The 23432-nt window shown below is 44.0% G+C and overlaps 1 protein-coding gene across 5 annotated transcripts in view; it reads left to right on the top strand.

Annotated features, from left to right (window-relative positions):
* The window catches only part of SUSD6 (sushi domain containing 6), an 87409-nt gene extending 77949 nt beyond the window's left edge, over nucleotides 1-9460 (top strand). For all 5 annotated transcript variants that reach the window (XM_033062049.1, XM_042779381.1, XM_033062050.2 and 2 more), the window contains 4 exons: nucleotides 2268-2465; nucleotides 5376-5514; nucleotides 6632-7053; nucleotides 8067-9460. In XM_033062049.1, the coding sequence (XP_032917940.1) occupies nucleotides 2268-2465; nucleotides 5376-5514; nucleotides 6632-7053; nucleotides 8067-8092 (785 nt within the window). In that variant the 3' untranslated portion in view covers nucleotides 8093-9460. The remainder of the gene's footprint in view (nucleotides 1-2267; nucleotides 2466-5375; nucleotides 5515-6631; nucleotides 7054-8066) is intronic.
* Nucleotides 9461-23432: the final 13972 nt, after the last annotated feature.

Genomic DNA, 23432 nt, shown 5'->3' on the forward strand with positions numbered 1-23432 from the left:
AGAAATCTCATCAGTGTAGGTGGCATTTTATGATAGAAGGGGAACCAGCTGTGAGCTACTTCTGTGTGCAAAAGGGCTCCTAGGGCAGTGGCCAGGCTTACACATGGGCATAGCTCAGGAGAAAAGGGAACCACAGGACTGAACTCTATGCTGCAATCAGCAGAAAGGTGCTGTGCATGGCTCCCAGGCAATTCCAGGTACTTGCTATGGTATAAAAAAGGTGTAGGGAAGTTGTCCTGTCTGCTCCTGAGTTTTGGCAACTGCTGTGGTGACACTGGCTTTTACCCACAGCTCTCCACCAGTGCCAGGAGAGGTATTTGTTAAACTGCTGAAAATATCTCTTGTGCTCAAATAGTTCTGCAATATAGCAGAAAAACCTCTCCTGGACTGCAGATGAACCAGGGCATTTGTCTATGTGCTTTAATGTGCAATGTGCCATTAATCTGTTGCTTTGGCTGATCCCAACTGCCCTGAGATGGTGCAAGGGCTCACAGTGAAAGGAAGTTTAGCCTCATAAGGTGAGAGATTAAAACACTGGTTTCAAAATTATTGCAGCAAGAAAAGATAAAAAGCACAGAAGGTAACAGTTAAAACTCATGAGGCCCAGAACAGTGCCTTCTCTGAAGCTTATTTAAGAATAAATCTTCTCAAGAACAAAGTCCTCTTGAAAAACTGCTGCTTAGACCCCTGTTAACCTTTTCTGAAGAAGTAAATTGAATTACAGTTCTAAAGCTGGCAGAACTCATACCAGAGCATTTTTGGCTTCAGTCAGCACTTCATCTCAGGGTTTATCAGCATTTACAGGCACTACCTGTTCTGCATTCTCACATGTATTTTGGTTCAAGAGTTGTTTGCACTAAGGCAATGTGGTAAATTTTTCCACAGTGAATGAATCTCTAGTTTTCTTTTCCTTTTTAAATCTTGCTCAAAATACAATTACTTGAACTTTGCCCAGCTGTTTGTTGCTGTTTGTCCCACAGTAAGTGAGTTACTTAGAGGTAGAATGTGAGAATGTGTGCTTTGGGGTTTAAGGACAGGCCTGGGTTACTGTGCTCTGATGGAATACCCTGGGTGGGTTGACTGATTTCCCATGCCCCAAAATAATCTCAAGAGAGATCTATGATGTTTCCTTTTACGAAGTCTGGGAAGCTGATATGAATTTGAAGGGAAGAATCTGGATTTCTCCATCTTTCAGCCAGGCAGATACATGTTGTCAGCGGAAGTTATTGGGGCTGTTCTGCAAGGTTATTGTGACCTGCCAGAACAGAGGAAGCCCTGAGCAAGACAAATATCCTGTTTTCAGTGCAGTTTCCTCAATTTAGGTTTGTTGTTTTTATTTGAATGGCTATTGGAAATTCTGCAAGAAAACTTCTGGCATGTGCCAGGTACCACATGTACCTATACACGCTAGTCAGGGTAATGAAGGTACAAAAAGGAATGTGAAGCACCTTCAACACTCCAGAATTTATATAGGTAAACAGAGGGGTTTTTTAAGAAATGTTTTCATAATACACTGAATTCCTTTTTAAAAGTAGACTAGAATATTAGGTCCTATGAGAAGTTCTCTTGAGATGATCAAGTCCAACAACTTTGACAGAACACCACCATAGCACTAAGTGCCATGTCCAGTTTTTTCTTGAACACTTTCAGGGATGGTGACTTCACCATGCCCTGTGCAGCCTGTTTAAACAGCTGACCACCCTTTCAGTGAAACAAAGCTCTGTTGCCCATCTTGTTGGTGGCATATCTATGTAAAATAGTCAAAATCTGTGTGCTTTTACAGGCTTCTAGGATGCCTTATGATGGGGCAGGTCTGCACCTTGACACTGTGTACCATAGTACAGGGGGGGTTTTGCATTCCTCATTCCTTTCAATAGGTCTCATGCTCTTCCCCTGCCAGACTAATAGGAAAGCCTGGTTGTTACGTTCATCCCAGTCTCTAGTGAAACAGTTATGGGGAAAAAATAGAAGTAAGGATTTCTGTGCCTCTCTCATGTGGAATCTGTTCTGTCACTGTTCAAAAATATCACCAGTTTGATGCCTGTCAGTTGGCCTGTACTGCTGGGATAACAAGCAGTACTTAACAATCACAGAAACTTCATCAAAGGTGTTCTCTGCCAGAAAAGTGTAATAGCCTTTCTTCTCTGTTTTAGTAGTTTCCTAATTTAGTGGGTATTTGTAGGTGGAAGTCTGCCTGTGTTTCATAGATACTGTGTAATAGGTGTCTTCCTCTGAGATGTCCTTCATGATCCTTTCTTTTTTTCCAGATTGTCCCCAGCCACCACAACCTGAGAATGGAGGCTATAAATGCCACCCTAGCCCCTGCAACAACCCTCTGACTTCAGGCAGTGTCATAGAGTATCTGTGTGTTGAAGGTTACATGCTGAAAGGAGATTATAAATACTTGACCTGCAAGAATGGAGAGTGGAACCCAGCCATGGAAGTCAGCTGCAGGCTCAGCCCTGGTGAGTGCTCCCTGACTCTAGAATTGCCCTTGCACTGACTTTTCAGATTATCCTTAAACACTTGGTGTGATGCTGAGGAAGTCCATATGGCTGTATCTCATTGCACCAGCAATTTCATAAATGCAGCTCACAATCATGGCTCTTTCTTAAAAATGTCTCTTCAGTGGTAGCCCATCTGATGCAGACTTAAGAGTCCCTAACACAAGGTAAAAAGCCATGGAAAGGACTATAAAGTAGGCAACTTGTTACTTATGTGGAGCTTCTTATTTGGAGGCTCTCATCCCAGGAATGCTGGAAGCACTAACAGTAGCATTTTGCATGCTGTCGGGTTTTCCTGGATGGGTTTGATAGTACATCTCCCTCAGTGAGTCTGTGCACATGTGTGTGTATGTGTGTAGAGTCAATCTTCCTTGCAAACAGGTTAAGTAACTGTTGGTTTCCTGTGTCAAAAAGATTGATGGTGCTGCTGTTCATGTACTGGCAGAAAGGACATTGCTGACAAATGATTCCTGCTTCCCTTCAAATAGAAGTGGGCAGCTTTTGTTTTGTGTCTCTCACAGCTGAACAGGAATTCCTCCATCAAAACAGCAAAGTAAAAAGATTTGTAGGAAAATGTTCATCATACAGCTCCTAATTTGTCTACTACTCTTCTGGTTTTAACAGTGGGTATATCGGATAAAGGGAGAACTCCCTCTCCTCTTCGAGGTGGGCTTGTTGATAGAATCTTACTACTCAGTCATCCTGAGCCAGCAGGATGTACACTTGAGAATTAAGTCTCAATACATAAAGCAAAACGTGTCAGCTTAATTGGAAAGAAACAAGAAAAAAAAAAAAAGCATCTTCATCAAACTCCTTATGCATACCTGTGATCTCTGAACATCCTGTCCTTCCCAAAGATGCTGTCTTTTCAGTGTCTCTGCCACTCCAATAGCCCCTTCCTATAATTTATAAGGAAGGATCTGGGAATTTACCTGGCAGCAAATAGATCCTGAAGAGGTTTTTCAAATTCAGCTTTAGCTTCCTTTCCACAGTGATCCCCCTTCCCCTTGCTGCACCCAGGCTGGAGAACAAAGCTGAGCTATTGCACACAGTGTTCCCTGAGTGGCATTCCTGCATGGTGGTACTTGGTTGAACTGAATGATTGTGTTGTGATGAGCAGAAATCCCTCAGATTTCTTTAGCATTTTGAAGGATCAATGGCATTATCAAAAATATGGTGCCTCAAAAGTCTGACCCAGTGAAAAAGCCATTGCTTTCACAACACAAGCTTTGCATCAGCTGTTCAGTCAGAGATAGCTGACCCTCAACTAATGGGTCTCTTTCAAAAGGCTCAAAGAAGAGGAAGGAGGTGGGAGACTCTAGAAAGGCAGTAAATTATTGGTTAGGGTAAGATCCTACCTGGTGCATGTAGGATAAATTAAGTCCCTAGCAGTTATCATGTATTTTGTGTAGCTCTGAGCCTGTCAGCCCCATAGCCTTATGGCACTTTATTGTATGAGTTTGTGACTTTTTTTGGCTTATGAGATGATAAATGTTCTGGAGTGCACCCTGGATAGTGAGCAGTTTGACAGCATCATGTACTTATGCTGAAAATGGAGCATCTCTATTTGCCTACCCGTGTTCCTGTTAGTGCCCTGAGAAATGCTGAAAGTTAAAATCCTTACTCAACCCTATTTGCCACAGGAAAAAATGTGCTAGTCGTGGGGGAGGTCAAGCTACTTCTAAAAGATTTCAAAGAAACAAGTTCAAAACAACTAAATCAAGTAGGTTTGACCCCAAGAGATGATGCAGAAAATTGCAAACCAGGTTTCCATCTTAAATGCCTGTTTTGGGCATTTCAGGCTGTAAGTTTAAAAATAATGATCCTCCAGCTCTTTTTTTTATGTTTACTTGTTGCTCTTCCTCTCATCCCCCATAGCATGTCTCCTGAATTCCCTCTGCAGTTTGAGCCCTGTGCTCCTGAAGAATGTGTTGGATGTGGAAAGATGAACTGAGGAATTGCATAAATCAAATGTGCAATTCACAGTAGTATTTCCTGATGGGTAGGTGAGGCTTTTGGGGTCTCTACCAAAGACACAAATCAGGGACAGAAACAACACATGCAGACAATTATTTCCTCTAGGAAGGTGAAAGGACTAGTGTAGCCTTATAGGCATAGTACACAGTGCTCAGCAATACCGCTGCCAAGCCATTCTCTCTTCATTCCCAGTTTATTCCTGCACAGGTCCTTTAAAAGCCAAATTGGTTTCCATACAGTCAGTCCATACAGCACAGCTGCAGAAGGGTAGGGAAGAGTAATGTGAAAAGGGCACATGTATCTGAAAACTCAGCAGCCTGAAACAACATCCACCTTCCTTCTCTGTCCTCTGGCATATGTTTGTGTGAGAGAGAAACTTAATATTTTCTGTGTCTTAATTATACTAAGTGCATAATAATACCCAGCCAGTTGACTTTCACCTCTCTTTGCAAGGCTGTTATATTAGTCGAGAAAAAAATAATTTGAAACTTGTTTTATTGTTTGACCTAAAATATGCTGCTTATTGTGCTAGACAATTATTGACCTTGCTGGTGACATCATGACATTCTCTAGCTTTTGCTCAGGCAGATCTATATATAACATGGCCCTTACCACCATCTGTCAGTTTCCATGGCCTGCTTGCACTGCTGTTCTGTGTGCTCTGTGTGTTTCCAAAGGACCCTTGTATGTGCCTGGTTTGTTTTGGGTTCCCTTTACAGCTGATGGAGAGGTGTCAGCTTGAGCTGAGAACTGAGATAGGTGCTGTGTCTTGTTTGTATGGGAAACTTGGGCTCCTTACACATGCACCTGGGAGTAAGTCCTGAGAAGCAGTGTGTGTTTTTCCCTCTCTATGGCAGTTACTCATTTTACCTTGTGCTCCCCTTGGTTTTGTAGAAAAGGACTCTCCTCCAACTATTGGAGTGCCCACGCTGTCCATAGTAGCCTCCACAGCAAGCTCTGTCGCCCTGATTCTGCTGTTAGTTGTGCTGTTTGTTTTGCTGCAGCCAAAGCTGAAGTCGTTTCATCATAGCAGGTAAGTGTAGCTGGGGTTTGGAGGGTCTCAGAGGCACCCTCTTTCTTTGCAGTAGAAACCCATTCAGGTAGTTGGATTAGCCCTTTGTTTTGGAGCAACTTAGCTCCTCGCTTCTCTGTTCCTCTTTTCATTGCCGCAGTGATTTCTCTGCCCTATACTACCAATCCAGTGCTTTTCTGATATGGTGGTCTGTGATGCCCACTTGCATTCTTATGTGCTACCTAAGGAGTGACTTCCTTGTCCTTTTACCTTGGCTTTGAATGGAAAAAGTTAATATACTTACTAGCCTGGGTACAGATCAATTTCCTACCTCTTACAGCCTTGGATAGCTACTGAAGTCTGTGTCTGAGTGTATTTATGTGCATCTTTCCCAGACTGCTTGAGGTCCTTTTGACCCAAAATTAGGCAGTACTGCTCTTTAGATATGTGTGCAAGTCTGCCATCCTCTGCTGCAGGAGGAGAACCCTGCTGGGCTGGATCTGTGCATGAGAGGAGGGACCCAGCCATAACACTGCTGCCAGCTGAGGCAGACACTCCAGCAGTGGGGAGGTTGAGAGATGAGGCCCTGGAGTCTGCCCTCTTCTGAAAAGGCCCAAACTACTAGAAGAGAAAAATTTTCTCTCATGCCTGATGAGGCCAGGTGATGCATGCTGTGCCAGAGGTGTCTTCCCCATCCTGCCAGAGGTTGTCTGGCCAGCAGCAGAGGCAGCAGAATAGACAGTGCTGGGTGTTGAGGAAGATAGCAGTGCACCAGGCTGGAATCAACAGTGCTCTTTTCCTAAAGCACGGAGCTGAGTCATGACCCTTGTCAAATTTAGTTATGGAGGTAAGTGAGGGGGTGAAGCATTGTCACTTTTTCAGCTCTTGCTGTTAAATCTATCAGGTGCCATGAATTACAGCCCCTGCTCATGTTTAGTGGCAGTGTGCAATAGGATCCAAGACAGTGCTTGCTTGACCTTGTTAAACCACCATTCAAGTTTCTGTCCTCCCCTAAATGATGAGAGTTAGAGTTCTGTTATGGGAAATTACTGGAGTTCTTGGCAAGATATATATGGTAAAAGAAATACTCAATTTATTTTTTCTCCTCCCCCCTCTTTGTTCCTTTTTTTTTTTTGAGGCGAGACCAAGGTGTATCTGGAGATCAGGTCTCTATTATGGTGGATGGTGTCCAAGTGGCCTTGCCATCCTATGAAGAAGCAGTATATGGCAGCACAGGGAATTGCATTCCACCCTCGGACTCCCGAGTGCAGATCGTGCTCTCAGAGGGAGCTGGACAGAATGGACCTAGAGAGATGCAGCAGCTGGACCAAGGGGCTCACAGTACCTTTGAAAGAGAAGATGAAGCCCCTGGACATTCTGGACTGTGTGAAGCCAGTGGCTCTCAGCGCTCTGAAACTGTTCTTGTGCATCAGGCTGCTACCTCTTCTTGGGTAGCTGGCATGGCTAGCAGTAGACCTGTACACAAAGAGGTCCAGGATTCAGAAAGCAGTGACATACAGAGCCTTTTATCACTCACTTCCTCTGAGGAATACACAGATGGTAAGTGACTTGTGCAAGGAGCACTAAACGAGACCCTTTTTAAGAGTAGGTTCTGCAGTTGACTATCTAGGGTGAAAAATGACAAGTGATGCCCCTATGTGTGTCTGCCACTAGAGCAGCTTTTGAAAAGATCCAGTCTCTGTAGCATGTTTCACATCTTAACCATGTAAGCAGTGTTTAATACCTTCTTCTGAAGAATTTTGTGTTCTCAGACTGGAGCCTAGGGCAGTCTGAACAAGATTGTCTACTGCTTACTCTTGTTTTAGCAAAGGATTTTCAGACAAATCCAGCCTCCAGCATCATAGTGCAAAAGCAGTAAAAATAACTTGTGTTTGTGGAAACTAAGTTGGTGGGAGTTGGAGGACGTGCTTGGAATACAAACCCTTTGTGATACTTGGGCTGCTTAATTTTTAGACTGTTTTAGTAAGCAGCTTTCTGCCACAAAGCATTCAGTGCTGCAGCCTTAGCCTGCAAGACCTAAGAGAGATGTGCGTGAACTTAATGTAGAAGACAAAGAGGCAAGTCTGTTGAGCAGTCAAAACATGTTTTATTCCTCACTTCTGTGCTGTCCTGAAGGAGTGGCTTTGCAATGCCAGAGCTGATGTGAAGATGTAGCTTAAGGTTGCTTCTGCAGGGACTGCTGTGTCTTAGGCAAGAAATGTAACTGGCTTGTAGATAGCTCAGGGCAGAACTTCCCCTTTCCATGGTATTAAGAGATACTTTGTGCTAGGAGGGTAATGCATGACCAGATAGACACCCAGAGTGGTGATGGAAGCTCTGTCCTTGGAGTTTTTCGAGGCTGGAGCTGGTGATGGTCCCACTCAGGGGCAGGTTGGAGCAGAGTCCTCCAGAATTCCTTTATGCTGTGATGTGATGAGGGGGAGACCACTGCATTGTCATGTGACTAAAGTGGGAACCTGTCTTGCTTTCAACAGTAATTTTTCTGGTGTGTGTTGAACTTAAGAATTTTGACTACTTTTTCTTTTTCTTTTTTTTTTCTCCCCACCATTCAGATATTCCCTTATTGAAGGAAGCATGAGGTCTGCTGTGTTTGTCTAGTCTTCTCCATCTTGGATTTCTTCCTCTTCCCCTCTCCCTGCCTTTGGGACAGAAGCACTCTGTGCAGTCTTCCCCATCCTTGCAAGCTGTACCCTGGATACCTCCAAGAAGAGATGCCCTCAGCTGAAGATCCCAAAGGATGTCGCCAGGTTGCCTCCTGGATGCACCAGTGGAATTGGTGCAGCGCTGGCTTCCCCATTCCATCAGCATCAGGGGCTCAAGGAACAGAGTGGATTTGAGCTCTCCTCTCCTCTTCCCCAGCCAGATGTTTGACAGCAGTCTCTGAAGAGCTGCTCTTTCTTGTGCCTTTCTCCTCCTCACACTGGCTTGTTGCAGCTTATCAGCCTTTCTAGCCCTTCTGCTGCCCAGAGAGCAGGGGCTAAACCCGCTTGCTCGCTGGGTGCAGACACAGTTTAAATATACATACATATATGTTATATAGCCTCTTCTTCCAGCATCCTCTTTGTGATAGGCAGGGCAAAACGCCTCACTGAGATTGGGCTTGGGAGGGATCTCAGTTAAGGGGCAGCTTGTGATGTCTAGAAGCACCTCAGATGAGATGGGCTGTGTGACAGCTTAGCCATGCAGGAACAGTTCACTGCGAATTGCTTAAGCACTGAAGGCTGAGAAGTCCAACATGTAGGAATGCCCTCTGTCCCATCTCTGCAGGAGTCTGTTCCTGAAAATGACTTTTATCTCCTCTTTCTTCCTCTACCAGTGCTGCCCACTGGAAGAGGTTCAGGTGTTTGAAAATACCAGGACAAAAAAATGCCTGTAGATCGTGAATTCCTAGTGCCATTGGTGCAATCCCAAATTCCTTTTCCAGCCACAGTAGGTACTTGAATCCTGGGTAGCTGCCATCTCACAGGCTGGTGTGTCTTCCTAGCTTCATACAGCAAAGGGTCTGCTGTTCTAACCTGATGGTCTCCAGCAGCCCATAGAGAAGGGCTCCTCCCTTGTGGCTGGGGGTCAGCAGCATTTGTAAAGCTTCTCCTAAACACAGTGCCAGCCTGTTGCTGTGAGGGAAAGTTGAGTATACTGACAGCAGTGCTAGAGGACACCACAGCTCAGTCCTGAAGTTTTGAGGATTGTTTCAAATTCTCATGGTAGGGAAGAGAAAATTCAGAAATGTGTGTATCTGCCTGCCACGGTTACCTACACCAGGTCAGACTGTCCGTGTTGGGACCCTATAATTGCAGGAAGCCACATTTGTCTGGGGTAGGTGGTCCAGTCCAAGTGCTGTGGTGGTTGTAAGGTTCCTCACTGAGGTCTGGACACTGTTCCATGGGATTGGTTTCAACAAGTAGAGTTGGCTTCCTAGATGCACGTACCTTGTCATAACTGTCTTGAAGTAACCAGGGAAGTGTTTGCCCTGTGAGAAGCTGCTACATTTTTGAGTTGAAGGAGCAAAATGTCATAGCCTTACACATCATGTGGTAATGTACAGGTAAACAGGGATGCTGTCTTTGCTGCTTTGCTTTTGGTTTACAATCCTCACCATCCTCATCCTCATGGCTACAGTAAAAAAACATTACAGCACTTGACAAAAATGATACAACATCTTTACGTATAAAACCACTGTGGCTTAGCTCCAGTTCTTTGAAATGGGGATTAGCCATAGTGTCCAGCTGTGTATTTGCTATTCCTTTTCCTGAATAGCTGTTAAATCCCAGGACACACAGTGTGTTCCTGTGGATGGAAGAATCCTTTTTTCCCCTATCCTTGTTATAGAGGGGTTTTAATTTAAAATTACAGTGTTTTAAACATCCTTCCCTGTTGCTCATGTTACCTTGCATTAACACAAGAATTTGATAAATCCCATTTGGGTGGTTTAGGTATTTTTTGTTCAGTTAGGATGGAGAAAATCTGGTGTCATTTTACAGTGGGCTGTGGTGTCTGTCTCAGCTTCAAGCACTGTAGAGGACAAATGTTGTTTACACATCTGCCATTGCAATTTTAAAATATAAGCATGGGGACAATTGTATTTAGCTCTTTGACTGTTGGAAATGGTCTAAGCTTGAGTAAATTCTCCTTCATTGGTTTATTGGAGGGGTTGAGCAAGTGTAGTGGTAAAGGAGTGTAGAGGAAATCTGTGTGACTTTCCTGCTGCCTAACCAGCTTGGAGCAAGAGTTGCTTTTTATGCATTTAAGGTCCTGTCTGCTCAAACTAACCCTCAGCAATTTCAGGTATAGAAGTTGGGAATGTGTTGTCTTCCTGAAAGGAGCAGTGCTAGTGCCAGGTTGGTGGGAAAAGCTGGAAGCTGATCCCAAGGCCTGACCTTGCTCTGGATGAGCACCTGCACCACCAGCAGAAATCACATCTTCTGTGGCCTGGCCTCCTCTCTGCTGCTTTAAAACAAGCAACTTAGGAGAGAAAAACAAGCCAAGTTAGGAAAGAAAATTTGATTTGGGTGGGGAAGAAAAGGAAGCAAACTCTACAAAAAGAGAGTGCTTTAATTTCACAGAATCACACAGAATTAATTAAGTTAAAAAAGACCTTTAAGACCATCAAGTCCAACCTATGACTGAACTCCACCATGTCAGCTAGACCATGGCACTGAGTGCCACCTCCAGGGATGGTGACTCCACCACCTCCCTGGGCAGCCCATTCCAATGCCCAGTCACCCTTTATGTGAAGAATTTCTTCCTAATGTCCAGCTTAAACTTCCCCTCATGCAATTTAAGACTGTGTTGCTGGTTACCTGGAGCAGAGACTGACCCTCACCTGGCCACACCCTCCTTTCAGGGAGTTGTGGAGAGTGATGAGGTTTCCTTTGAGCCTCCTCTTTTCCTGGCTGAACAAGCACAGCTCCCTCAGCCTCCTCATAGGATTTGTGCTCCAGACCCTTCGCCAGCCTTGTGGCCCTTGTCTGGATGCATTTGAGTATCTCAGTATCCTTCCTAAATTGGGAGTTCCAAAACAGGACACCCCACTCAAGGTGGGGCCTCACAGTGCTGAGTACAGGGGCACAATCACTGCCCTGGTCCTGCTGGCCACACTACTCCTGACACAGGCCAGGATGCCACTGGCCTTCTTGGCCACCTGGGCACAGCTGGCTCATGTTCAGCCTGCCATGTCAGTAAACCCAGGTCCTTTTCTGCCTGGCTACTGTCCATCAGTTCTTCTCCCAGCCTGTAGTTCTGCAGGGGGTTGTTGTGGCCAAAGTGCAGGACCTGGCACTTGGTCTCGTTAAACCTCATATCATTGGATTCTATAAAAATTGTTGGAAATGGCTTTACTAACAACTGAAGGAAATGTGGAGGTGGAGGAGGGAAATATGCAAGTGTGGCTATTGTGATCAGACATAAACAGGCAGCTTCTGTTGGCTTGTTGAGGATAAGCCAGCAGCTTCCAGGCCAGTCTCTGTGCTAGCTGGTAATCACATCTGATGATTCCAGATCTTGCAGAAGAGCTCTATTCCCTGCAGCAAATCTTGTGGGAACAGGCCCCAAGGATCTTTGTGAGCCAGAATATGGAACACAGTTCGGAGGCATCACACTGCTCATCTATATCCTCAGCTTTAGAGTTAATTTTCATATAAAATGAGGTAAAACAACAGGGGAGGAACCCAAAAGATGTCTAACAACTTTTTCAAGGGGGAGGGAGAGCAAGGCCTCACTTTACTGGTTATCAAATGATTATTATTTATTCATGTTTGTTTTAATTCTGCAGAGGCTGAAGGACTGAGAAGTCTTTGGGTAGAGATATAGGAAAACCTACTTTGCACAGTCCTATCTTTACTGATGGGAGCAAGGCCTGAAGCCTAAAGATCACTCAGATGTCAGCTGTGCTCTGCCTCAGGAGTGTTCTTATCTCTGAGCTGAGTCTGTTCTCTCTGGCTATTGCCATAAGTAGATGGAGCCTGGATGTCAGTGTTGTGGATGGAAGCACAGAGGCTCAACCTTGCAAGATGTGATACAGTAAATGTTTTTTTTCCCCTTTTTTTTCCCCCTAATGGGGCCACGGTCTCCATACCTTTTCTTCCCCCACCTATGTCTGGCAAAAGATTTCAAAGGGAGGCATTTTTTCTTATTTAACACTCCCAACATAATCATCTCATGCTCTGTCATATGTGCAGAATCCTGTGATAGTCAAGAACATTAAAATTATTTAATTATATTGAAAAAAATAAAAATAGCACTTATTTTAAAACTTTCCATTATTCTTGGAGTCTGATAGTTGGGGGGAAAAAGGGCATTTCAGGATATTATGTGCAATAGAAAAACTTCCTTGCTCCTTTCCACTTCCATAGTTTTTAAAAAAATAAATGCAACTTATTGCAGTGTTTACAGCCCAAGCATTGTAGAACTGGACCAGCCTGAGAGAACCAGGATGTGAAGTTGGCAGTGACCCATGGGCAGCAGGCCAGGCTCTCGTCAGGGCCTGCATCATGAATCTCACCTCAAATGATGAGCCAACTTGGACTGTGTCAGAGCCTCCTGCACCTTGAAGGGTGAGAGAGGGGTTTGTGTGTTCTGGTCTTAAATAGCTTGTGTCTCCCCATCATTAAATGCAGAAGATGTAAAAATTAAGTCAGGAGAGATGTGCTGAAGCACGTGAGCCTCTGGAGTTGTTGCTGGGTAAAAACATCGTGAGTTTGGGAGGGAGAAGAGCTCAATGCATTTGTATCCTTAACCACCAGGGAAGTTGCTGGGTAGCAGAATGTGTACTCAGCAAGCAGAGTGCTTTTTGCCTCTTGGACATCTCTGCTGAGGTTTCTCCTTGGCCTTTTAGCTCAGGTATGGTGAATTGTTTACTGTGTCTGGAGTCTTAATTTGGCCTTTCAGTTTGTGAAGAATTTGGTTGTGTTAGGGAGAAATCTGATCCACATGCTTTGGGAAGAACCATCCTAAGATGCTCCCAGAGGTGGATAACTTGGGTCAATACTGAGGAGTGGGGCTAAGAGAGCAACTGGCTCAGCCATTGGAAATAGTCTAGGATGGTTGAGTCGTTTGCAGCACAGAAAAGGGAACACAAGGAGTTGTCTAAGGAAGAGCTGAAAACAGGTTTACTGCAGGCTAATGAGCTAATGCAATCATGACCAGGTTGTAAGGAAGCTTGTGCTTTGTTAGATGATGTACACCAGCAGGCTTGCTGTACAAAAAAAAAAGTTAATGTATGGTTGGACATAATGAGCTGTCCTTGCTGACCTTTTTAGAATATACTTGCAAAAAATGTGGTTTTACTGTTCTGACAGCAGTTTCAACAAAAAATCTGCCTTGTTATTCTATCCAGATAACTGTTTAAATAAACTTCACTTTGGTTTTTTTGTATATAAATGCAATAAATCCCATTCATTTTGCACATCCTGCCTCACCCCATCATCCTTCAGTCCTTACCAGGGAACAGCAGATTGAATTTGCTCTATGTGAAAACCTTTGCTTGCAGAACTTCATTAGAAAGCAGTTTTTCTCTACTATAGGCTTTGAAAGTGCAAAGAGGTTTCCTAGAGCAGGCTTCATTTTAAGGTGTATTTTTATACAAGAAGTAAGCCTTTTTCCAGTCCTAGCACACCAGGACAGACCACACCACTTCCCACACTTCAGGGCCGTGTGTTCAGCACTGCTTTCAAACTCAGCCCTCTGCAGGTGATGTTCAGATCTGTGTACCCACCAGAACATGTTGTAATGATGCTCTGCATATGCTTCCTGTAAGCTATGCTTTTGCTTCTGTCCTTGAGTGAGAACAGACAGAAGCAACTGAGTTGTGCTGGAAAATGTTTTAGCTCAGATTCTCAAAGTTGCTTCCTTCCAAAAGAAAACAAAGTGAAGTTGTCTGTGAAGCAGAAGTCCTATGATGTGGTGGGTAGACTGCTGGTAGTTGCTGATAAAAATGCAAGGGGAGCTTGATTGCCTTTCTGCATTAATCTTTTCTTTCCTATATGTGTTTTCTTTTTATCTGAATTGCACCACTATGGAATTATTTGCAGAATGGTACTCCATATATATGTGGGATTTAAAACCATAACTGATGCTGTGCAGGATGTCACTCAATTGGTTTTATTTTGCTTTATTTTATATGTATTTTCTGGTATCCTGTACATTGCAGTGGGTGTGAAGATAGTATTTTAATATTTGTACAAAGTTTAATTTAATTGTTCTATGTATATAACTGCATTTCTAAATTAAAAAAAATTCTTTTGAAGTGAAGCTATAATTTCTTGTGTTTGTTTATTTTTTTTTTGGGGGGGAGGAGGTTCTGTTTGTGTGTTTGTTTGTTTTGTATTGTTTTTTGGGTTTTTTAAACTGCTTAGGCCTTGTGACCTGGACATCTAGCAGATCATTAATGAATATGTTGCAGTTGTGAAAACCAGGATGAAGCTAAACCTAGGGAATCTCAAATGGCTTGGGGAAGAGAGATTCAGAGTTGGTGCAGCCTTAGAAGGATCATGTTTTCAAGTTCAGAAGCAAAGGCTGCCCTCCGTGTGCTTGCATAGAATTCCTTGAGGAATGAGGCCAGGCTGGGCAGCGGAGAAAAGTTTAAAGAGATCATGTGTGGTATGAATGGATTTCAGGGAGGAAGACAGGGTAAATATGGCTAATTACTCTTTGAGTCTGTATAAGAACAGTATGTATAGGAAGAGAATGCTATTTTTAGAGGGGAGATAGCTTTCATTGGTGAAATTATAATCCCAAGTGGGCAGCAGGATAGCATTAGAGAGATCTGCAGATAGGTGGGTTAGTGCATCAGTGAGTGCAGAGGGGGGAGGCTGGGGCAGGCTCTGCTCTTCCCTCTTCTGTAGTTGTGCTGCTTTGGGAGGGTGGGAGAAGCAGAAACTGCAGAGGAGCAGACACCCATGGCTCTTTCAGTGTGATAGAGTCCATTACTTTTTAAATTATTTTTAATTATTTTTATTAATGTTTGTTTTGCTTCAAAAACTAAGGTTTAGTTTTGCCTTTTAAGGCAAGTGTACTAATGAGTGTTCCTTTCGTTTAACAGAACCCATCAGTAAGGTAATAAGGAAGGGAAGGAGGGAGGAGATCTTTTGTCCACCTTTATCAAAACAGTCCTCAAAGACATTAAGATTTTTGTGTGATTATAGACATGACTTTTATTCTTTGGGAAAGAACAGCCAGGTTAAAGAGAAGGGAAGGGGTGACGTCCACCTTTCTCCTATTTCTATTTGTTCCAAAAATTATTCCCACACAGCAAGCAGATCTTACTGTAATTTTACTATTGCAAAACTGGAGCTCCCTGGTCAGTGCGTGCCCTCCTGTACCAGACAGTTGGCACGTGGGAGCCACTGGCCTCCAGGAATTGTTTTTAATTACCGTTTTTCACTGGGTGATGGTCTTCTGCCACAGCAGTTCTGGCAGCCAGGAATGTGCCCTCCTTGACACATTGGAAATGATTTGTCACCTCTGGTTTGTACTGGCAATGAGAAATGACTGTGGGAGACAAGCCTGAGGGAAGGCAGCCTGAGGTGGGCGGTCTGGGCGATCTTCCTTGACATCTGGCCCTTTGGCAGAAGGGCAGAAAGGCCGGGGCACACAGGAACATCTCTGCTTCCAGAAAAGCAGCCTCGCCACAAAGACTGACCCCGCCACAAAGCCTGTGTGAGAGACTCGCTAAGGAACGGGGACGGATGCGCTGCTGCCCTCGCCAGGCACACTGCCGGCCGGCGCCCTGCCCTGCTTGGCTCCCGGCGGGATGTTCCGTACACGTGGATTGTCGGTCCCTGCTCTTGGCCGCCTGCCGCAGCGCCCCCACCGCAGAGCTCTGCCCTCGGCACCGTACTCTGCCCCTGCCGGCCCTCCCTCCCCCGCGCCGAGAGCTCCCCCAGCCGCCGACTCCTTCCTAAGGGTGTCGGCAGAGTGCGGACTCCCCCTCCCGAAAGCAGAACGGCCGCGCCCCACAGAGCGTTGGCGCGCTCCTCACCGGCCAGGCCATGCGGAGAGAGCCCCTTACGGGGCTGCCACCGGAGAGAGAGCAGAGGCTGGCCAGGACACGCTGCCAGCCCCATTCCTCACAGACTGTGGCACTTGGCAAAACCGAAGGGTGTCTCTTGGCACCAAGCCCACGCAGTGGACTTCCCAATTCTCTCTGCTCCCTTTTGCAGGACAATGATGTTTCCCAGCAAATTCCTCAACTTAACTTCTGTGAGACTCACGAAGCTGAGCAGCCCTGAGGGTACCTTGGCATAAGGTGGTTGTTCTTTGACAGCTCCTTGTCGCGTGGCCCATGCTGAGCCCATGGTGCATCTGTGGGACATCGCTCAGGCTTTTCATGTTACATCAAAGAGGAAAAAAACAGAATTTGGGACAAGAGGGCACAAACACCCTTGGCTCCTGGTCCTGACATGGTCCTCTGGTCTGGCAGCTGTTTTAGTGGTTGGTGTTTGAGATCACACAGAGTTTAGCAGCTCTGTGTGGCATGCAGGGTTTATCTTCCAGGCTCGTGTATCCCCGTGAGGCTGGGGACATACATGGACTTAATGGGACATACGTGCTCTCCCTTCTCCCCATGTGTCAAACCACAGCAGCCAGCAGCTCAGGCAGCCAAGCATCATTGGGCACAGAGCTGATGCTCTCAGGGAAGGAGGGGAAGCTGTTGTGGGCTGGAGCATCCTCTGGATACCAGAGAGCACCAGGGAGACCTGTGCTGTTCACAGGGTTCAGTGCAGTAGGGGTGAGAGGACAGCTGGGAGAGCTGGCAGTGGCAGTGCACGACCTTTCTGACAGCTCAGTGGCAGCTGGGGGTGCTGTTGGCTGGACGGGCAGAGCTGCTGGCTGCTGTGCTGGATTTGCTTCTGCCCTGGCTCTGCCTACCAGGCAGAGCCTTCACTAAAAAGGGCTAACATGTCACCCACAATTAGAAGTATATAATGTTCATCTTTAAACCCACCTTTAAAGTCTCCTTATGATCTTCTTGAGAAGATCAGAAGCTAGATTTGGGAGTAGCAGAGTTTTCCTAGGGAGCCAGGTCCTGGATGGGAGCCAGAACTCGAAGTCTGCTACCCAAGGGTGCAGATATGCTGGGTTTCCCATTCTGTGCTCTTCTCCCTGGATGCTGCAGGGCAGTATAGAGCTTCCTATGGGTGACAGGACTCCAAACTTGCACAAACAACTTTGCTCCATCTCCATGAGCCGCCTGCACAGGATGGCAGAAATGTCCCTGTAACAGTTGTTTTCTGGAGATTTATTATCCTGGGTTCAGCTCTGCAAGATAGTGTTGTAACCATCCTACAGTGTTTCCCCTCATAAATGTAACCTGGCTCCAAATAATTGCTTTCTCCAGGAAGTTTTAAAATAGTTGATTTGTTAGTGAAACTCTTCAGTATTTCTCTTATTGCCTCCCTGTGCTTTTTTCAACAGTTTTACAAATAACTGGGAATTTTATCTTTGTGGCATCTCCATGGGTGGGAAGGCCCACACTGCTCTTGTTGATGGGGAGGAGAAGAAACAAAGCACAGAAAACTGAAGTAATGTTCTCCTGGTCAGGCTGTGTTGCAGGCAGGGAAACAAATACTTTTAATGATACTCTTCCCCATGTCTTTCTCCAGATCTCTGCTTTAGCTGTGAGCTCCTGTTTGTTCTGCACGTGGTGACCGAGGGACGGCCCCTTTATTCCAGCTGGCTGTGCCCGAAGGGAATGATTGAAATGGTAATTCAGAGATGTCAATTGTCCTCATGTGGAGCCTAATGCCAAGGGTAGCACCTGCTACATAATCACTCTTTTCTTACTCTGCCCTGTGGCTAAAGGGTTTGAGATAAACCAGTCAGGGCCCTGCCCTCGGTATCAAATGGAGGCCCTGCTGTTCCAGCCTAAGAAAGGTCAGTGGGGACTCAGGCAGTCATGCAGGGAGGCTGCGTTTCTTCCTTGCTGAATTTAGGTAGCAAAATCAGAAATTTCACAACAAGGTGGTAAAAATGCAATGGAGTAGTGTGGGGGGTGGGTCTGGGTGCAGGGGCATGTGGTGCTGTGCCTCTGAGGCACTGGAATAAGGGTTTTTTTGCTTACTTGTGCAATAAGAAAGAAAGTGTGCTATTGTTTTGGTTGGTTTATCTGTTAATGGGCTGGTCCTGGTCCCAGTGAGTTGAGAAACAAGGATTAATGCCTTATAGTTTCCTCATGCAGTTAGCAAAGACAATTAGGGAGATTCAGGGAGATTGCATGTTTTTCTTTCTTTGCTTCTCCCTCTGTTCTGCATTTGTATGAAGTCATCTTCACTATAGACCTTTTTGTAATTTCTGAGGATTCCCATCACTGCTGCATTTTGACCCTTCCCCCAAGAGCACAAACCCACCAGCAGCATCTTACTGCTCACCTGAAGCCAAGGGGGTAAGGAAGGGATGTAAATGGGGGAAGAGAAAGTACTCTTTCCAGTCTCTCTCCATAGTGTCAGAGGTGACACTGCAACCCAAATGTGATTTCTTGGGGCATAGGGGAGATGCTTTGCCACCCAGGTTAATGTCTGAGTTCATAAATTCTCCAAAGATGGGATATTCTGGGCAATTATATATAAATAATATCTATATATATAATTATATATATATATAAACTGGGCAGTTTCCTTTGAAATTTCCAAAACCACAAAGTACAATATTTTTGCTTTTTAAAGTCCAAAGCATCTTTCTTATTTTATTGGGTTCCATAACCAAGAAAAAGAAGTTATAAATAACTTTCATGTGTCTCCTTTTCAGTCTGGTGAGGGAGCGGGGGAATATTACTGCTTGAGGGGGATTCCCACCCTCCCCTGCTTCTCAAAGAAAGCTTGCCTTGTTTAAGTGTTTTCCTTCTGCCTGTCTCCATTGAAAATATAAGGGATGTGGGATCTGGTATTAATTATAAACTCCCAACAGAGTAAGATCAATGCAACTTTAAATAAAGCAGCTGTGAGCCAGTATGTTATTTAGCTGTTGAAGTTAAAAACGTGCTTAACAAAAACAATGCATAATCATTAGGTGAGGGTCTTTATTCCCTCTTGCAGAAGCTTCTTGATATCATCTTATGGCTTCACGTCACCTAAGGCAGATCTTGCCTGAATTTTCATCTGTGTACCTACCTGTCTACTAGAGTGAGGAGCCTAGATCATGAAGCACCCAGCTACATTACATATTCAAATTACATAGCCATGGCTATTTTTACCTTTGAAATCAGGGATGTCAAGTTTAAGCATAAAACCATCCTTTTTTTCCTTGAATATGAAAAGGAATTGTCTTTAAATAGGGAATTTTTATTTTTTTATGCTCTTCCTTATTTCCTTTTTTCTTCCTTTTTTGTTCTAACTTTGGGGGAAAAAAAAAAAAAAAAAACAACCCACAACCCAAAATAGGATTGAAGCCCCAGTGCAGCTGCCAGGAACACTTGAAGTTCCCCTGTGTATAAAGTTTGGTCCCAGTGTGTTACACTTTGAGTGCAGAGACCAACAGTATTTTCCCCCAAGTCACTGTTCTCCTCTGCCAGGAAGCTGCCTGCCAGAGCAAGTGCTTTATGTCCATATTTCCATCTCAGTTGGACAGTGGAGCTAGGGTCATGGAGACCATTTTTCACCGGACAGGGAGCTCATTTTCCTTTCTCTCTGCAGCACAGCCCAGAGCAGCAAAAGTTGATCAGGCCAGCCTTGTAATATGAATTCATAGCCTGAAGAAAAGGCCTCTAAGCTTCCAGGAGACACCCTCCCACCAACAGATAAGGAGGGGTAGAAGGCACTTGTGGGAGCAGTAACATATTTAAGTATCATGATATTTATCAATTTTATCAGCTATCTTGCAGCTGAGTCTAAGACATGGTAAAAACAAAGCAAGGGTCACACAAGACCAATGAAATTATCAGAGGCTGGAAGGACTTACAAGAAAAGATGAAAAAGGATAAGTATCTGTATCTCAGCCGTGCAGGAACAGCTAAGGAGGGTTGTTACTACTATCCAAAAGGAACAGTTCCCAGGGAGGAAAAAGGAGTCTTTATCCTACTTCAAGGGCTTGTAACTCAATTTGACAGGAGAAATCTTGAAACATAAATATGGGTTAAACACAAAAAAAATAAAGTGCCTTGTAATGTCATTTGTTAAACTGAAGTGACTTCCCACACAGAGCAGCAGCAGCCGAGGCTCTTGGCTTGTCTCTGAGGTGGGGAGGGGACATGTTTTCCTGTGGAAAGGCAAAAGGTGGTGGTGAGGAAATTAAGCAAGTAATGAAGGATGGACTGACCTGCCAGGCTCTTTGTCTTCCAGCTTTCTGCCTGTCCAAAATAGCCTGTGCCTGTTGCTTCCCCTCCTTGCCATTCAATGCCTGAATTTGACAGTAGTCACAAGAGAACTTTTCTGCTTGTGTATATGCTGAGAACCAGGAAATTGGGGATTTTGGAGGGCCATGTAGCATTATCAGAGCCTTGGAAGAGCTGTTGTGGCATTATTTAATGCACTGTGCAGCTCAGGGGGGCTGCATGAGAGAAGCCATGGCTGTTTTAGAGCTGCAGGAATAGTGCCAAATAGCGATCTGCACAATCATGTCTTTTGTTTTGGGCAGACATATGTTCAGAACATTGTGGAGGCCAAACACTTAACTCTAGAGCAATAGGTGGATAATGTGCTTGAGTTACTGTGCTTTGCAGCCTGGTGTGGCTGCAGCTCACTGTACATCAGTGTCAGGGCTCTGATATCAACTTGGTTTGAGCTGACCCTCATACCCTAATACAGGCCTTTAAAGTCTGCACAGAGAGTAGCATGGTTCACACAAATCCTTATGCTTAATAAGTAAGAGATGAACCACTACAGAAGTATTCCCCTGAGCTTTCCAGCTGCTATACCCTGGGAGCTGTCCCACCTCACTTCTACATTTGCTGGTGCTGATCACTCCTTAATGCCTGCAGATGAGAGTGTTTTGTGGCACCAAACAACCCCTTGCTCATGGAGGGCTTCTAGCAGACAGAATCCATATCTGAGGATAACATAAGCCAAAATCTGCTGAGTTTTCTCTTACATTTAGACTATATTTCCAGCACTTGTGGCTGCAAAGAAAATTTTCAGAGAATAGTCTTCTTGAGGGCTTGGCTGGCTGGCATTATGGGTTTGCAGAAGGATGAATTCCAGTGTCCTCACTAATAATTCTAGCTCCGTGTTGTTGTATTTGTCACATAGATCATGGGATAGTTTAAAGTTCAAGGGCCTGATGTTACCTGGTGGCACAGTCCCCAGTAGGGAATAAACACTTCAGAGATAAATTCTCTGGTGTGGATATGGTGATATGTGGATCTAGTTAGTACTCCTCTGACAACAGAGCCCTGTCAAGGTGGAGGAGTGATAGTTCTGGTTCAAAAAACCAAAATAATTCTCATTAAGAGTAACCCTGAAAGTTGAGTTGGTAAAATGGAAGGAGAGAAAACAGCAAGAATGAGAAAGCTGGGAGCAGAAACCTCCAGAAACAAACCTGTCACTGAATTGATGAATGATACATGTGTACATTTGATCATATATACATGTATCTTTAGGCAACCTGAAAAGAAAGACTGTATTGGTATGAGAATATTCAAAGAGTTATAATGCTTATATGTACACACACCTTTTCAAAGTAAACTACAGTGACACATAAATACAATGCAATAATGCGTAATTCCTGGATGGTTAAACAGGTACTGAAAATACAGTTTGCTTTCCAGCAATTTCTGTCAGAAGGTTGAAAGAAGCATAACTTCAAATATATATATATATATGTAGGGAATGAAATCTTGTTTGCAATTTCAATGAAGATAAATTGGGCAAACTTCGGTTCTTTTCCCTGCACTGTAGGTCATTCCATTCACTTTTTATTCTTTTTGCTTTGTTTCAGATTTTTTCTTTTTTTGTTAGGATTTCATTTCTTCAGTTTCCTCTCTCTCATCTCTTTATTTACCTTTCTTGCCTGCTTTTGGGATTTCAATGCAAATAATCTGGGCAACTTTCGGTCCTTTTCACTGTGCCTCTTCATCTCAGTACATTAGGCTGTAGTCACTCCATTTGCAAATTTTCTGGTTTTTTTCAATTGCATTTTATTTGATCATATCTCCTTTCCAGGGCATTTATTACACTTGATTCTCTGATTTCAAGATTTCATTCCCTTTCCTGAAAGGTAGAATATATATTTTTGTGTAAGATTTTTCCTCTCTTGTTTTCATCTTAATATATGTAATGTGACCTCTATTTTTAACAGTCTCTTGTAATTACACTTTTCCTGGACTGGGCAAGTATGTGGTAGAGTGTTTAATGTTTCTCCTCAGTCTGTGCCCTAACAATAAGAAATAAACACACAATTGATGGGACTTGTACTGTCCTCCCCAGACTTGAACTGCATGTGAAAATAGGGTGAGAGGAACAGAAGGCACTTAGAGCATTGATAGCACTCCAGCCTTCCACAAAGGTTTGACCTCTATCCATTAATTATAGCAGAAAACAATATATACTGCTCTTTATGAATGGTGTGGCATTCTGTGGTGAGGAAACCGAAGTTATTGTTAAATCTTGCTTTACTGTCATTCTGCCATTCACTTTATAACTTGGCCCTAAAATATCACACCCTTTTTTCTTATCTTCAGGGTGTTTGAAACTCTTCCCAGCCTGATTAATTTGCATGTTTTAACATTGCATGCTGTAATCTGTTTAACAAATTATTAATGCAGAAGTTGAATGATTCCATGCTAAGAAGAGACCTCTGGTTCCCCAAAATTCTTTTGTCTCTTCTTAGCAGGTCTCTTCTTAGCACAGAATCCTAGGCTTGTCAAGGAGCTATTTTGAGTGCAAACTCTGAAAAAGTTGTACTTTCAGCTTACACTGAATTTTACTTTGGCATTTTCCTATTTGCTTAAAAATTGACTAAAAAATTTATTAGGGTCCGGGTTAACATATCTCTATTTCCCCACCCTTCCCTGATAACTTAGTTATTGCAGTAAGGAATGTTGTATTCATTTGGAAATGTCTTGATCTTGACTGCCTGTGTTGTTGGCATGAGCAGCTGACCAGTTTACTGAATGAAAGTGTGTAAAAAATGATTATTTAATCTTTTATTCCACTGCCTTTCTGACCTTTGATGTCTGCCAATCAAAAAATGGCTGCACCACTAGGGAATTAGGCATTTGGTGTGGTGCTAGAGATTTCTCAGGAATGGATCAGTAGTTACTTCACAGAGTTTAAGGATTAAAAATGCTATTTTCTTGAGTAGGGCTGAACTTTCTTCATCCTATTCTTCCCCTATTATGACCTATGTTCTTCATACTCTATTTGAAGTGAATAGTGTGTCTCAATTAAGCAAAAGGTGAAGATTACATGCTCAGTGTTTGCAATCTGCCCTCTACTGAAAACAAAAACTGTTGCCAATGTTAGTCCCTGGATCTTTGTACACAAAAAAAA

The sequence above is a fragment of the Catharus ustulatus genome, chromosome 6, assembly GCF_009819885.2.
Source record: "Catharus ustulatus isolate bCatUst1 chromosome 6, bCatUst1.pri.v2, whole genome shotgun sequence".
Lineage (NCBI taxonomy): Eukaryota > Metazoa > Chordata > Aves > Passeriformes > Turdidae > Catharus > Catharus ustulatus.